Source organism: Castor canadensis, chromosome 12 (assembly GCF_047511655.1).
Source record: "Castor canadensis chromosome 12, mCasCan1.hap1v2, whole genome shotgun sequence".
NCBI lineage: Eukaryota > Metazoa > Chordata > Mammalia > Rodentia > Castoridae > Castor > Castor canadensis.
This window is the reverse complement of record NC_133397.1, coordinates 114,530,736-114,547,945: the sequence shown is the minus strand read 5'-3', so window position 1 is coordinate 114,547,945 and position 17,210 is coordinate 114,530,736. Positions and strand designations below refer to the sequence as shown.

At 47.2% G+C, this 17,210-nt stretch overlaps 1 protein-coding gene across 1 annotated transcript; it reads left to right on the top strand.

Moving 5' to 3' along the window:
* The first annotated feature begins 1,344 nt into the window (after positions 1-1,344).
* On the top strand, positions 1,345-15,643 carry Sypl2 (synaptophysin like 2). Its single transcript, XM_074050828.1, has 6 exons — positions 1,345-1,642; positions 1,827-1,901; positions 9,237-9,361; positions 10,365-10,566; positions 11,358-11,549; positions 12,992-15,643. The coding sequence occupies exons 1-6, from the start codon at positions 1,589-1,591 to the stop codon at positions 13,148-13,150; spliced, it is 807 nt and encodes a 268-aa protein (XP_073906929.1). The 5' UTR covers positions 1,345-1,588; the 3' UTR covers positions 13,151-15,643.
* Positions 15,644-17,210: the final 1,567 nt, after the last annotated feature.

The window sequence follows — 17,210 nt, the reverse complement described above, 5'->3', positions numbered from 1 at the left end:
TTTTTGCTGTGCTAGTCTGATCCTTTTCAGATTGTGTTATATACTGTATGTATATTATTGCAGTAGTTATTATTGCATATTTGTGTGGTGTGGGCATTTACATACATAATTTAATCTTCACGATGGCCTTATGAAGTAGACAAGAATGATTTTCCTGTTCCCTAAGAAGGGAACGTAAGATGACAGGACAGTTAAGAGCTGGACTGGGGACTCAACAGTTAGCTCCTTGTTTGGCCTAGATTTGCACAGGAATTCCTTCAAGCCCAGTTTGATATCAGTTTGAGTTGCCTTCCCCCACCCACTCATTGCCAACCTTGGGAGAATAAATTGTATAAATAATTGCCAAATGTTTTTCAAAAAGGCTGCGTTCGAAGTGCTCGGGAGCGACCTCCAACAATGACGGATGGATACATATTTGCAAGTCAGCTGCTAGGCAGTGCAGGCAGGTCCTCTCCTTCCACTGTCTCACTCAGCGTCCATGAACAAATCATTTCACCTTTTCTACATACATTTACAATCCCCTAAACCCAATGTGTAACATTCTCAGCTGCTCACTTGGGGCTGCTGCTTGAACATTCTTCAAAAATGAGACTGATTTAATAAAGTCAATCAAAATGCAACTCTCTTCACTTTTCAATATAAACTACAATCTTCGCGCCCACTAATCTTCGGACTTTTCTTTTCACTCATTTGAATGTGTTGGCTATCTTAAAGGAGATAGTTTTTATTTTATAAAGATTAATAACTCTTAAATAATTAAATTAATTTGTTAAAAAAATAAATCAATGCCTTTAGAATAAACGTGAGCAGAATGTGGTGGCGCACACCTGTAATTTCACAACTGCGGAGGCAGAGGCGGGAGGATTGTGAGTTCGACACCAACCTGGACTACATAGCAAAACTCTCTCAAAAGCAAACAAACAACAAAAACCAGTTTATATTCTAGTGCCCCTTTTCTTCCGAACTGGCTCGTGAAGATTTTTGGAAGCAAGCGGTAATACTAAGGATGCCTTATGAAAATCTTTGACGTTCTGAATATTATGGTATGGAAGAAGAGGGAAAATCCAGGATCCAGAAAAACGCAGAGATCCACTAGGAGTCTTGCGCGTTCCAGCGCTCCAGGTTGGGGTTCCCGACCTTTGCCATGGTGTTGGGGAGGCTGTGGGGTTCCAATGGGGATCCAGCCCTGAAGGCTTCTGGCAAAAGAATCGGAGCCCTCTCGCGGCGGGGCTGCCCTCGGGCAGAGGCCACAGGTCCCTTTAAGGCGCCCCGCGAGCCGAGATTGGGGAGCGAAGGGGGCGGGAGCAAGGTTCCCGAGCGCCCGCCACGTGACTCGGATTGCAAGTTCGCCTGCGAGTTTGACAGAAGTTTGAATCGGACTCGAGGGCTTTCTCCAGCCGGCGGGGCAGCGCGGTGGCCACAGCCTCGGCGAGCGCAAGCAGCAGCGCCCCCACGACCCACCCCGCCAGCCTGGATCCCGGCCCGCCGACGGGCGCGAGCCAGCAGCCCCCAACTCCATCGCGGTCCCCGCAGCCTCCCGGCGAGGGAGCCGAGCCCCGGTGCTGCGCCCCGGCCCCGCCGCGCCAGCATGTCCTCGACGGAGAGCTCCGGCCGCACCGCGGACAAGTCGCCGCGCCAGCAGGTACGTCCCGCGCGCCCGGGGGACTCTCTCACCGTCTCCCTCGCCACCTACTCATCGGGCCTAAATCGGATTCCGACCCCTGTCCCCATCCCACCCTCTCATCTCTCAGTCTGAGTAGGAGGAGGGGGGACAGCGCAGTCCTCGGCCCGGATGTCTTCACCGCGCGCTGGCTCTGTCTCTGCAGGTGGACCGCCTGCTTGTGGGGCTGCGCTGGGGGCGGCTGGAGGAGCCGTTGGGCTTCATCAAAGTTCTCCAGTGGGTGAGTCTCTGTCCCAACCCCGGGCTATTTCGGGAGCCCGGGCTGTGACGCTGACCCGAAGCAATGTGGCCCGGGTGGGGGCTGGGGAGGTGCTGCAGTCGGGCCATCACCGCGGAAGGGTGGGGGGCGGCGACAGGTGGGCGGGGGAGGGGCGGGCTGGGGCTGCTTCTCCAGCACTCGGTGGCAGGAGGGTGAGGAACAAGGCATGCGGAGTCCCGGATTCGGTCCTTCTATGTGCACGGAGCCTTTGCCCAGGGCGCTCACATTTCACTCGGGCGAGAGGACCCGGGTGTAACCTTTCCAGAACTCTGATCCTGCACATACCACTCCTTGGTGACAGGAGGGGGAGGAGGACGAAGGGGATAAGGTCCGTTTTTCACCGTGAGGGAAGCCTCAGAGGGCACTGGAAGGGAAGGAGGCGGGCTATAGAAACCATCCTACTCCCAAACCCTGTAGGACCTAGGCAATCCTGGGAATGGACTCAGGGGACAGGTTCCCAGTTGAGGTCACTAGAGTTGTCTGAGAGGTTTCTGAAACTCAGGGAGAGAGTGAGTGAATGAATGAAAGAATGAATGAGTGAAGCTCACAGGTCCTAAGATTAAATAAAAGAAAAAGAAAAAAATCCAGACAGTAAAAATCACAGACAGCCTTAACATGTGGCATGCAGAGTAAGCCAGAACACAGACCTGCGAGGCTGGGGCCTTGAGTTCCAGATCTGGACCTGCCTTTCTCAGCTATTTGACCTTGGGCAAGTCACTTCAGTTTCCAGCATTAGTCAAACGTGGATCAGACATTGGTAGGGTTCCTTTAAGCTTTAAATAGGTTAGCATGCTAGGATATGAGCCTATATTAGACTTACCCTATGACCTTGGAAAACTCATTTGCCCAGGTCCTCAATTTCCCCTGTTTTGGTCTAGTGGAAATATATCATTGCTTCACTGGTTCTTTGAGACACTGGTATGCTCTCTGTTCTTCGAAATGCCCAAGACCTCCTGGGTGACAAATTTGCAAATCATAAAGACTTTTTGGGGATCATTTAGTGCACTACTGAAGAAGAAATTTTAAGTTAGATACCAATGGTATGTGAATAACTTAATATGCTCTCAGGACAGAACTCAGCTAGGGAATAAATTACCATTAATACTTAGGAGGATTGAGTTCTAAAGGACTTTGAACTCACTGGAGACAGGAGTTAGCACTGTGTCATCAACTCCTAAGTCATGGTTTGGATGAGAATCACCAAATTTGGAATTCCGGGCAATAGTGCATTTGGGATTATCCGTGGACATCTGAGACTCTGATCGGGGCTACAGGCCAGCCTGAGGAGCTCTCTGGACCTGGTGAGGACTTTCCACTTTCCCTACTGCCTCAAGAGCAGTGGGACCAACTGCTGACTGAGCTCTTTCACCTCCTGCCACTTCCCTGTTCTGACCTAGGACTTAAGTACTGAGGGGACAATATAGAATGATATTAGCCAGGCACCAGTGGCTCACACCTGTAATCCTAGCTATTCAGGAGGCAGAGATCAGGAAGATCCCAGTACAAAAGCGGCCCCAGGCAAATAGTTCACGAGACCCTATCTCACAAAAACCCATCAGTCAAAAGACTGGCAAGGTAGCTCAGGTTGTTAGAGTGCCTGCTTAGCAAGTGTGATGCCCTGAGTTCAAACCCCAGTGCCACCAAAAAACAAAGAATGATAGTAAGCTTCCAAGTGACTGGCATCCAGAAGTAGAAGAACCATTATAAGCAATCCAGAGGAGCAGAGTCCAAAATATAAGGGTACAGTTTTACCATTACTAGACAAATGTATCTAACATTTAGACTGTCATGGGCTAAGGGAAACAATGAAGTTATTAGACCATGGACTCATCTTTCCTGGAGGAATTCTGAAAAGCTTCCTTCTTCAATCCTACTATTCTCTCCAGCCCCGGTAACCTTAACAACTCCATAAAGTTTGCACAAAGCAGTTCCTAGGGAGATAGCCCATTGTCTGCCCAGGGCCAGCACTGATGCCCTAGGAATTAAGATGTGTTTGATTTTTATGATCTTCAGCTTTGTACAAAACAGAGACCCCTTTTTCTCACACTGCTAAATCCAGGAGTCTGGGAGTGAGCTAGTCTTCATTCACAGGGCAGAATCATAAGAAGATATTTGGTTTTTCTGCCATCCCAGGTACCCTAAATTCAGGACATGAGTTTCACTTGTTTTGAATCTTTGCAGATGAGTTAACATAGAAGTACAGAAATGTGTAGCACAGAAATGATGGTGAAAATGTCACTTAGATTTTTCACCCATTTTCTGCCTGGAGGGATCAAATGCTCCTGACTAGAGGAGGAAAAACAGAAAACACAAATCTTGCAGTTATCTTACTGGTAATTGAAAACTTTTGTCGTCATTATTGCCAAAAAGCAAAGGTTTTGCAGAATCCTTATGAGAAGAAAGTGATGTGATTCTTTCATGGATCAGGAGGAGTTTAGCTTAGAGTGTCTTTAAGATTCAGATTTTAAGCTAGGCTTGGTGGTTAACATCTGTAATCTCAGCATTTGGGAAACTGAGGTAGGAGGATCACGAGTTTAAGGCCATAGTGAGACCCTGTCTTAAAAAACAAAGCAAAAAGATTCAGAAATTAATTAATCTTCCTCAATTTCTATTCTAAACTCTAAGTCTATACCAAGCTAGCCAAATAACCTGGGTGTACACCAACTATCAGAGAACTAGTTTTTGTTGGTTATGGTGTTTTGTTTTTTTTTGAGACAGGGTCTTAATATGTAGCTTTGGTTGGCCATGAATTCAAAATCTTCTGGCTTCAGCCTCCCAAGTATTGGGATTACAGTTGTGTGCCACCACCCCCGGCCTGGGAATTAGTTTTTTGTTTGTTTTAAATAGAAGGCAGATTTTGGGGTCACATGGACTTTGTTTAAATTCAATCTCCTCTGCTTTCTAGCCCTAGAAAATTGAGCTAGTGATAAAATATTTATGAAGCTCAGTTTACCTATCTGTAAATGAGGGTAAGACCCATCTTATGGGCTCGCTGGGGGAATTATAGGAGGTAATGCATAGAGCATTCAGGAGGACCATAGTGACTGTTTTCTGTAAGTGTTGGTTCACTTTCCTTCTATTCCCAAACCTCTCCTTTCCCCTAACTTTCTCCCCTTATTCAGACTGTCTAGGTTTCAGCTTTGGTTAGATTATTCAAACATCACTGGCAAATCCTCAGCTTGATGGTAAGGTGCAAAAAAAAAAAAATCTCTAGACGACTCAGCCATTATTCCATATAAATAAGTCATATTACCTTTACATAGGGGTGTCCTTCTGATGAGTTTTTCACTTTCAGGTACCAAAGTCACTTATTTGACTCTGGGGTCTCTGTAATGAAAAGAAATTATTTCAGTAAGTGTGAAGAATTTGAAAGGACATCACCAGAGTCCATTAAAAAAATAGGATGATTGTGCAGCAGGATTTGGGGAAGACCTTGTTTTCTTCCCGTGCACTGCACTAACTGATAATATTGGTGTTTTCTGAACTGTATTGTCAGCACCAAGCAAGTCAGCATTCAAGTGGAGCCTCACCTTTACACTGGGAAGGTTATTCTGACATTTTTGCAAAAGAGATGCAGAGGCAGGAGGAAGAAGAGGTGGGGGTACCAGGCAGAATATGATCACCACTATTCCCAGCAATGCAAGTCCAGGAGGAAGAAAACTGGTTGACACCAGAAATCTAGAAATCTCTCTGTTCTCAGGTTCTCTATCTTTGGCTGCTGGTCTTTATGACCAGTCTGCTCATCTCAGAGCTTTGTGCATGGTGACAGAGGTAGTTCCAGTTCTTTCCCTCTCACCCATGGGGCTTAGTCCCTTGCACAGTTAGGAAAGGAAGCAAATCTGGTACAGAAAGGTGGAGTCATGGAGGGACTAGGCTAGAGTGTGTCTTTCTGCTTCTGCAGCCCAGTGCACAGAGATACTCCCTTCTTCCTTGAATCCTCTCTGCACATAGTATAGAGACTCCTCCTTTAGCCTTAGTAACTCTGGTTACGAAGGCTTTGTCTTTTGCTTGTTTGTTTTAACATGACACTTCTTTCTTGATGTGAATTCTCAAGAGCAGGAACTAGATCTTACTCATGTTCATATGTCTAGTATCTAGGCACAAAGTAGAGCTCAATAAGTGTAGAATGAATAAATAAATGAAATAGAAACAACTCTGGACAGGAAATCAGGAGATGGGAAGTTGAAGCTAGGCTCTCACATTGGCTAAACGTGATTTTGAGAAAGTCACTTAATCTTTTGGGGCTTCTGTTTTCATCTCTGTGAAACTAGCCCATTGGGCTTGATAATCTCTGAGATCCTTTTTGCTTTGTTGCTCTGGGAACCTGAGGCTCTCCTCAGACTTTCCCATTATCCGCTTATATAGCAAACCATCTGTTATCTGGCACTATCTGACTGCTTAGTGCTCAGACTTAAACATGTGTCTGTGGGTTAGAGATATGGCTCAGTAGAACAGTGCTTGCCTGGCATGCTTAAGACCCCAGCTTCAATCTCCAGCACTAAATAAATAAATAAATAAATAAAAATAAACAAACGTATTCTGTAAGTAAAAAACCCATCATGAGTGATGTTCAGAGATTCCTCACTTCCAAATAATTAGAGTGGAAGAGAGTAGAGTTAGCAGTGAAGTTATTACAGGTATATTCTGAGAAATCAGAAAGCAGGGGCCAGAACTTGCAGGAGCTCAAAGTTACCATTTGCACATAGCAGAATTTTCAGTGATGATGGAAAAGTTGTATAATCTATACAAGTGGCTATTGAGCACTTGAAATGTGGCTGGTATGACTGATTGAATTTTATTTTATTTAAATTAATTTAAATAGCCACAGTTGGCTAGTGGCTACTGCTTTGGATAGTACAGCCCTAGAGTGAGAACTTCATGGGAACAGATTTTTTTTTCCTTCTATGTTTACTGCCAAATAGTAGTGCCTAGAACAGTATCTGGTACATAATAGTTGCTTGAGAAATGTACCTTTTTTTTTTTTTTGGCAGTATTGGGGTTTGAACTCAGGGCCTCAAGGCTTGCTAGAGGCAAGTGCTCTATCATAAATGTCTTCTTTCTGTAGCTGTTTAGCAGTGCCTGTCAAGGGAGGATTAGGGAAGAGAAGACTCCATAACTAACCATTCACTCTTTAGAATGGTTTGGAATCCCTACATACTTTCTTAGGAAGTCTCTAAGGAGTTACTCCTTACTAACTGCCAAAGGGTAAAAATATATCCCACCATGCTGCCCTTTCTAGAACGTGACACCCTAGTTGTGTCCAGTTCTGAGCACCAGAAACTAAGAGGAATAAGGAAATTTCTAGGTGGAATCAAAGAGCCACCAAGCCAACAAAGTTGAGGAAATTCCTCTGAGGACAAGCTAGGGAAGTTCCATCATTCTGTCTGGGAGGCAGCTTTGAGTATGTGAAGAGTAATGATGCAGTGACTTCTTTTAGGCTGTGTTAAGAAGGTGAGCAAAAAGGACTCTACTGCAGCCTGCATAGTTTAATTCAGATGTGGAAGTTTGTAGTACTACATAGAAGTGACCCTGCCTTCTTTCCTTTGTGTCTTTACCAATGGAGGATAGTTCTCATCTGACTGGAACAAACTTCCTGAAAACAGAGGTGCACACTTTGACCTTTAGATAGAAGTCAGTGGCTTTAGCATGGAACCAGGCCAGGCCACGAAAGGCGGGGCAGTGGCACCGGATACCACCCAGGGGCAAAGCACAGCTGTTGGCAAATCTAGCCAAGGGTATGCTAATAGTGTTAACTTCAGAGGGTGAGAGAATTCCAGAGCTAGAAAAGGCTTCTATATGATGTTCAGACCCCTCATTTAATAGACAAGGAAGCTGGGATGCAGAGAGTGAAATCACCTGAGTAATTAGTAATAGGGATTTCCAGACTCCTAATTCAGGTCTCTTTTCACGCCTTAACATCAACAGGCATTAGCAAAAAAATGTACAATTTTGTTCTAGACTGAATGCAGGACTGGAGTATAGATTAGCTGACTTTTAGGTGCTTAATATCTAGAACACTTGAGTTACAGAGAAACATACATGGCCATATGGGTACAAGAAACAGGCCACCATGATTGTCTCTGCCTTTGTAATAACTGAAGTTTCCTCAAAAAAACAAAACAAAACAGAGAAACATACAGAAAATGAAAAATTAACAGAATAAGCTTACTGCTTAATAAGAACAATCGCATCATGTACAAGCCACAGGTAGGTGCACAGTGAACCAGGGCTGAGCACATGATGTGGGAAAGGGAGAATAAGAGCCAAATTTTTGTTTTGGTTTTGAGACAAGGTCTCATTGTATAGCACAGGCTGTCCTGGAACTTGCTCTGTAGCCCAGGCTGGCCTTGAACTCAGATCCTCCTGCCTCAGTGGCCAAAGAGCTGGGATTACAGACATGTACCAACCATGCCCAGCTGAAATTCATTTTTTTTTGCCTCCTTTTCTAACCAAAGTGTGTTTCCCAGGCAGAAATCTGGAATCATAGGATGGGGACATTTAATTTCACCAAAGGTAGAAGATGTAATCAAATGTGATGAAAGGCAGAGAAGAAAATAATTTCAAGTGGTCTGAAACACCTCTGCTTCTTAATACTGAGAAATGACAGCATCAACAGATTACAAACAGAAATATTAGTGGGGAAATAATGGAGACTAATAAGGCAAGTGAAGGGTACTTTTCTCTGGGCTTGAGCCAGGACCATCAGCATTGGCCCAGCCAGCACTGCTGCTGGAAGGGAATGTGCTTTTGGGGAAAAGAAGTTGTCCCCTCCAACTGTCCTATACCTCCACTGAGGCAGGAAGCCACCAGAAGTTAGCAACAAGGTATGAACAAGATTCCATGACTGGTTCAAAGGAGAAATGAAAAGCACTGTGGGCATGTGTGATCTGGGTTGGTGGAAGGGAATCTATTCTGAAGATGCCTTTCTCTTGGGGAGGAAAATTAAGTTTGAGATAGAAGTTTCCAAAGCCCGAAATTCAGAGGTTTTATGTCAATGATCATTTTAAGGAGGCATCTGGCAACTTTTCCTGTCCCTCTGTGACACCATTCAAAGTCTACAATATTCATTTGGCTATTTGGTCCAACATCCTGTGCTGTGAACACAATACCCTGAGCTGAAAGGCAGATAGCGGTCACGGATCTCTGCCCAGGAGGGATGTGATTAAAGAAAATCCTCCCTCCCTGCCTCCCTCACCCCTCAGCATCTGCACCTGCTGGAGTCAGGGGGGGGGGGCGGTTCTTTACCGTGGCCAGGTGAGGCCTTTGAACTCTCAAAAGAGATTCACTTTCTCTCAGCTCTTTGCTATTTTCGCCTTCGGGTCATGCGGCTCCTACAGCGGGGAAACAGGAGCAACGGTTCGCTGCAACAACGAAGCCAAGGACGTGAGCTCCATCATTGTTTTGTTCGGCTATCCCTTCAGGTGAGCAGGAATTTGTTCCGACCCAGCATGGCCTCTCTCACTAGATTAGCAGGATCTCTCTTCCTCCTCCCTAAAACCTGAAGACCATTTGTTGTGTGCCACTCCAGATTCAAGAAGAATGGTATGACTTGGAGCCTTTCTGCCTATTAACCATTTCAGACATACTAACATGAGAAAAATGTAAGGGAAACACAGGTCATTCTTATGGTGTTCCAATCCAAGGTCAGCTCAGAGTTGGTCACAGCAGCTCAAAGAGAACTCAGGCACTGGGATGGAGGCTGACTGAAGTCTGGGGCAAGTTGGGGAGCTGTCTTTGACCCTCAGCAGCCTCCTCTCCACTTTGAAGTAAGGAAGCTTGTTAGTACTTATAATTGATGTTGGGATGCTCACCTGGTACCACCAGACTACAAGAAGGCACATCTTGACCTGAAGGTAGAGAAGAAAATGTTTTCCTGGGTATTTGGGAGCCCAGGGTGGGGGTGCGTGTTTAGAGGAGAACGAAAACTGAGCTAAGTATCTCATATATACAATAGGCTATGTTTTCCTCTTTATTCACAGCTAAATTGGAGAACCTAAATATGGCCTGAGAATGGTTGAGTAAATCTTAATTTGGCCACTGCTTAACCTGGACATGTGTTTTCTGTGGGGGAGGGGGGAGAACAAAGCTGATGTGTTTGGTGGCTTGGCTATTAGAAATAGATGAATTCTAAATATATATTGTGGTTGTGACCTAAAGGACCCTGGAGATACTTGGAAATACATGGAGACTTTGTCTGGGCAGGCAGATGGGTGTAGGGTGGTGGCTGGGGAGAGGCAGGCTTTGAATAGAATCTTGGAGAAGTTCCTGACTTGACTGCAAGATTCTCTCCAGAGTGTTCCTCCCTACATGGACCCTTTTCTTGGCTCTGTAAGACTCTCAGGGTGAAAAACTGCACAAGACCACTCCCAGGGCAGGGAAAGAGAGCCTTGCCTAGCTCAGAATGACCTCCTCTGCCACCTGCAGGTTGCACCGGGTCCAGTATGAGATGCCTCTCTGTGATGATGACTCTACTTCCAAGACCATGCACCTCATGGGGGACTTCTCTGCCCCTGCCGAGTTCTTTGTGACCCTTGGCATCTTTTCCTTCTTCTACACCATGGCTGCCCTTGTCCTGTACTTGCGATTTCACAAGCTCTACACGGAGAACAGGCGCTTCCCACTGGTGGTGAGTGAGCACAGGCCAGAGAGATGAGCCCAAGAAACCAAGGAGACATTTGTTAGGCGGCTGATGTCAGAGTTGGAGGACAAACTTGGTAGCTTCCCTAGGCCCCTGACATCTCTGCATGGAACTGCTGCCTCTACCAACCTCCCATCACTTGCTTCTGCTCATGGGAGGCACAATAGCAGCATAAAGAATCAGGCTCTGGATTAGGCCACTAGGTTCAAATCCCAGCACTGACACTCATTAACGATATGAATTTAAGCAAGCTGCTTAGCCTCTCTAAACCTCAGTTTCCTCAGCTATAAAATGGGAATGAAGTAATGCTTGTCTCACAGTGTTTGATAAATGGTAGCTATGATTAGTATCATTCCATTTACTTTCTCAGGTGTGCAAGATGGATCATATACTTCAGATAATCCCAATTTTCTCCTCAATTTGCCTTCTGCCACTACTGATAGCTGAACAATCGTGATCAAAGGGGAAGTAGAGATGAAAGAATAGAGAGTTTAGGTTCCTTGGGTTTTTGGTTGGGACCAACTAGTAGATAATTCCACATCTTGTTGCCTGACCTTGGTTCTGAGGGCAGGAGTAGGGCAGCCTGAGTGGCAGCATACCTTTGGTGTCAGCAAACAGTCCTCAGGACCATCTGGACCCCCTGAGGTTCTAGGTGTCAAGTAGAATGGGAAGAGGCAACTGTCCTGGGATCCCAGAATTCTAGTGCAACATAAGAGGAAAGGAAATAGGGAATCATGGGGCCTTCCTGAGTGTGTTTCCTGTCCCTCTGCTCCTCCCAGGACTTCTGTGTAACTGTCTCCTTCACCTTCTTCTGGCTGGTAGCTGCAGCTGCCTGGGGCAAGGGCCTGACGGATGTCAAAGGGGCTACAAGGCCATCCAGCCTGACTGCAGCCATGTCCGTGTGCCATGGAGAGGAAGCAGTGTGCAGTGCCGGGGCCACACCCTCTATGGGGCTGGCCAACATCTCTGTGGTGAGACCCGTGGTCACTGAAGGGGTCTGGGGCAAGCATATTAGCTCAGCTGCCCAGGCCTGTCCCAGCTAGGAGATCCTGAGAGGGTGTCCCCAGAGCTGGCATCCCCTGCACCTAGAGCTACTCTCCCCTGCACCTGAGGCTGTCCTGAGAAGACATATTGGAATAAGAGAGTCACTCCTATTTCCCGTCTGTCCTCCACTGCCTCCCACCCTTCCTGCCTGTTGACAGGATGTGTGTGCACATGTGAGCACATGGAGGAGGAGCTTAGGGCTGTGGCTGGGCTCAGAGCTATGAGCAGACCCAGGGGGAGAGAGAAGGGATTCATTGTCACTTCGCCCTCCACACCAGAAAAGGGCTTTGGGGTAGTGGTTGGTCCAGCTTGTAGTCACGTGTCCAGCCATCCCGGTTGTGAGGACACTGAAATTTGTCCATACTGAGGTGAATAGCTGAGGCTTTGAGCTAATCAAATGCTCTCTGTCACCTAAGCCATCTCAGACCCACTCTGAAAATGCCTTGACCTCCCCAAGGCCAACAATTGAAATGTTTGCACACCAGGAAACCTTCTGGAACTTATTGGAACCTTGCTCATAGATTTATCCTCCCACATTTTATGTAATTTTTTTCACACATACAGTAAAGTTGAAAGAATTTTTTTGAGGCAGGGTCTCCATATATAGGCCAGGCTTGCCTAGAACTATTGCCTTAGCCTCCCAAGTGCTGGGATTACAGGTGTCCCTCACCATGCCTGACTAATCAATCCTTTTTTACTGAGTTTTGCACTGAGAGCCTCATGCTTGCTAGCAGGGTCTTTACCACTTTAGCCATGTGTCCAGTCTTCAATCCATTTTTTCCTCAAAGTTAATTGCAAACATCAGTACTCTTCCCCTTAACTACTTTCTTTTAAAACATTTTAAATAAATATTTGAATAGAGCCAGGCACATGCTTGCAATCCCAGCACTCAGAAAGCTGAGGCAGGAAGATCAGGAGTTCTAGGCCAGCCTGTGCTACATAACAAGACCCTGTCTCAAAAAAACAAAACAAAACAAAATAACCAACCAACAAAGCTATTTGAATGGAGTCCTGGCTGAGTCTCCAATCCTAGAGAAGGAGCACCTTGGACAGCTCCCACCATACCCATCCTACAGAAGGTGTTCCAAGCAGGCCCCATGTGCGCTGTGGCCTGTAACTCTCAGCTCCTCCCTCTGCTGTACATTCTTACTACTCCAGAGTCCAGATTCAGCTATGACCACATCTTGGGCTCATGTGTACAGACTTTGACACTTTCTTCAGGGAATATGGTAATAGGTGATGTCCTTGAACCCTGCCTCTAGTTCCAGTTCTCTGTCTTAGTATTTCTAGCCCTCTGTGTTTCTCCCCTCCCTGTTTTCATGTGACCTTCCTTTACTAGTCTCACAAATTCCTCTAATATCTTTTTCAGCTCTTTGGCTTTATCAACTTCTTCCTGTGGGCCGGGAACTGTTGGTTTGTGTTCAAGGAGACCCCGTGGCATGGACAAGGCCAGGACCAGGACCAGGGCCAGGGCCAGGGCCCCAGCCAGGAAAGTGCAGCTGAGCAGGGAGCAGTGGAGAAGCAGTAAGCAGCCCCCACCTGTCTACTCTACCTGGACAGCACCTCTTCAACATCTCCAGCTTCCAAGACCTCCCTCTTCCTTCTCCTCCCCCAACGTCCCTTTCCCCATCATTCTAGGCTTTGAGCTTTGAGATGACAGATGGGCAGGCATCAGCTGTCAGAAACCTGGGTAGCCCTCCCACTGGCTTCCTGTCCTTTCTCTTGCTGCAGCACTGGATGGCAAGAGCTCAGTTCTTCTTATCTACTGCCTAGACCCAGGCATCTTATTGAGGGGGTCTCACTTATACTTCTCTAGCCTCGGAGAACCAGATTCTGTTGCAGGCAAGGGCTGGGAGGTTCTCTGAGTTCCGGAACCCTAAAACTGATCCCTACCAGTCACCTTTCTATTCCCTATTCAGTCTTGATAATAGTGGAGGGGGGAGGTTGGTGGGTGCCTTGCCCCTGGTCCCTGCGTGGAGGGCTCAACAGTCGTTTGGTGATGTCCTTCAATGGCTGTCATTTTGTTCCTGTGTCTGACCTCAGTCTGCCAAGAACCCGTGTGCTTCCCACTGTCTTCTCTAGTCTCTGCTTGCCCACAAGTCCCACCGTGTGTGAACCGGGAGGCCCAAGAGCCTAGAAAGGGCCTGTGGAGGGTCCACATGAGGCCTGGATTCAGTGGGGGCAGATAAACTGTAAATGAGATACAAGTTCGGGAAGAAAGCCAGGAAAAGTTGCTGGCAAAATCAGTTTCTTCTATCCCCTTTGTCCTCCCACACTCCCGGATGGGGCACTCTAAACTCTACTTACTTTAGAAACTCCTTACCTTCCTCCCTGCCCTTCTTGGGCTTGGCCTCATCTCATACTTAGGACATAAGATGAGAGGCCTAGAAGTATCTCCATTTTGGGTTCCTTTTACCCCACCTCTCAGCCCATCTCCTTTCCCCTGCCTCTTGGGTCTGAGGCATTCAAGATCATTTTTGAAGTCTGTCCAGCCCTTCCTTTCATTCATGTGGAGCCAGATAGGGGCTTTGGAAGGATCTAAAGGACCATCACAAAGCTGAGTTGCCCCAGAGCCCCAGGACATGGATGGATGGGCCCATTTCTCCCTTCTTCTATGCTTACCCTCCCAGCACCATCGTCCATATTCTTCCCATCTTTATAATGCCCTCTTTTTGTTCCTCCCAGTCTTCCCCTGCTTCTCATTACTTCCAGGCTCTATCCCCTCCTCAGTCCAGGGCAGGCCGATGCTATTGGTGCTTCTTCACTTCGGGACCCAGTTCCATATTTGTCTTTGGTGTGTCTCCTCTTCCTGACACCTCCTTCAGTCTGTCTCTGGGCCCCAAGGCCTGAGAGTGCTAACTGGGTAAGGGCCACCTGCCTCCTGCCTGGCTCAAAACACCTCAGTCTTCCCTGATCACAGAAGGATGAAGACAGAAGAATCCAACCATTTTCCAATCCAGTGCCAGTTGGCCCACTTAGCATCCCAAGGGTGAATGTGGCCTGTACTAATCTCTCTTCAGGACTGAGTCAACCCCCTTCAACCTCCTCACCTCCCTCAGTGCTGTCCACACTTAGGTACCTGGGGCTTAGGACCTTTGACTTAGGGCCACATCCCCAAATGCTCCAGAGTCCTTCAGTAAAAGAATTAGAGTATTTTGTTTTCATTTTTAGATTTGGGGGAAGGGATTTGAGGAGGGAAGAAAGGAGATGGGGATGAGAATGTTTCTAAGTCTGAAACTCTGTCCTGAGTTGTCCCCATGGTTACTCAAGGACAAGGGGGATAGTTTTGCCTATAGATCCAGAGACACAGAGAACAAAGGGGTGACCTTCATTTTTCTTTATGCTGGCCCCTTTGGGGGTCTGTGAGCAGCTTCTTCTGGAATTTTGTTTGGATTTTGTGTCTGTATTTATAATTTATTTGAAATGTGATGGATAAAGTGTTCTCATTTGGGGGGTGAAGTTAGCAACGGGCCCTTCATCTAGGGAAAAGGTGGTATTCACGTCTGCCAAAGACTCCCAGCTCAGAGCTCTCTCTGAGGCAGAGAAGGCGCTTCCTTCTGCTCAAGAGGCCAGCTGGTTTTCAGCCAAAAGAGCCTTGATTTTTTTTTTTTTCTGTGATTGCCCTAAGAGGAAAGGCCATTTCACCTCATTACCTCCAGAGGGCAGGGCTGGGCCAAGTCCCAAGGGTAGGGCTGTCCTTATAGGACTTGTCCCCTCTGACCAGGGCTAGCATCACTGCTTTGCCTAGTGGAGCCAGAAGTAGGAGAAGGTGTCTGGTTTCTCCAGCTCTGCAGGAGGCTAACAGGCAGGGCACTTGCCCTTTGCCCTGGTTGACTCTGACCCTGCCATGGTGCCCAACTAGAACCTTTCTTAGACATGAGTTCCCACCAACATCATGGTCACTGGTCTCCTCTCTCAGGAATTGCAGATCAGGGGTGGGGGGAGAATGTTGCATGTTGTTTTCTGGTGCTTGTTATTACACATTTGAATAAACAGTGCTGCAAGCAGTTGCCATGAAGGAGCCAAGACTGGAGCCCTTCTTGGGATTTTTTTTTTTCTTCCTCTCCTTTGCTTTAGTTCTTGGACAAATATCAGCATCTTTACCAAGACATCATTCCACTCCTGTCTACTCTGCACCCTATGCAGTAAAGTCTGACTGAGCAGTTGTTCTTGGCAGGCCCCAGTTTGGTGACATCGCCGCTTTTGGTGGCACCCAATTAGTCCAAAGTAACTGAGACTCATTAGCAAATCTGGAGCCAACTCAAAAGGCGGGAGATAGTGGCTTCCACAATACTGGTTCTGTTTGCTCTTCTACCATCTGTGACCCAAACAAGCTTCCTGTCAGGAGTTAAGGACCATATGCTTCACTCTCTTTACTATAAGGTTCTTGTGGAACAAACTTGCACCTCCATCCCCCTTCAGGCTGCCAGTCACATTCTACATCTACAGTCCCTAGAAAAATGCACTTGAACAATTTTACCTTCAATTTCACCAAGTTCCTGGAACCCCTCTCCTCCCTAGAGATCATCTATAGTTTTCAGGTTAAAAACCCTGCCCTCACTGTATACAAAAGAAGTCTGAGATCTCAATGTCATAGACCTTGACTTATATTTGCTCCCAAACTTGGTTTCCTTTTAGCTAAAAGGATGCAATATGGGGCGAGAGTGAGGGTGAAGGGTTGAGAAGGGAAAAGATTAATATATCTTTTCTGATGAGATGGGGGAAAGGCAGAAGCAGATTTTTGTGATAATGGGAAGAAATGTTATCAGCTGAGAAGAATGGGGTGGATGATTAAGATACTTTCCAGCCCTTAGCAAGAAAAATGACAGATCCGATGAGAAATATCCCTATGCCAAGGTTTCAGTAGCAGCTATTTCAGCAGCGAAAATATTCATTAGAAAAAGAAGCCAAAATGATGGATGGAGTCAGGGTCCAGCCAGGGTTTGGGAAGAGGCGGTGCAGGGTATCGATCGCAGTTCTCAGGAGAGAGCCGGATCAGCAGAGACGCTGCCTGGGGGCCACCCTAGTTCCGGGGCTGGCTCTGGCTGGGAGAGAGCCTTCTGTCATCCTGACAGGTGATCTTGGTCAGCTCAGCCAGGTCCTCCCAAACCAGACAACAGCACTTCAGCCCTCTGCTCTGCATCAGGGTAGCCCGGGGTTGCTACGGAGAAGAAACGATACAGGAGCCGAGGCCCTCCCCGACTCCAACCCCTGTGTCCTTCAGCACATCCTACAGACTCCCTCCCGTTGCCCTTCTGATTCACAGCGCCCACCTCCCTGCACCTACCCTATTCGATCTACGGGGGAACAGAGTCGCTTCGTGGCCGCCAGCCGGGGAACAGGCGCCAGCCAGCTGGCGGACGCACGGCTTTAGAGGGGCGTCTTGGGCAGAGGTTTGGGACTGAAGTGTGTGTGCAGCGAGCTTGGGAGAGTGCACTGGAGGCACAAGGGATGTGTGCACAAGGGTCAGGAGAGGGGATCTTGGGGCTTTGGTCTCCTCTTCTACCCCTGCAATTGTGCATTTTACGAGAGCTCTCTCCGCAAGCTTGGTAGGCATCAGCGCCTCTCGGAAACTACATTTCCCAGAA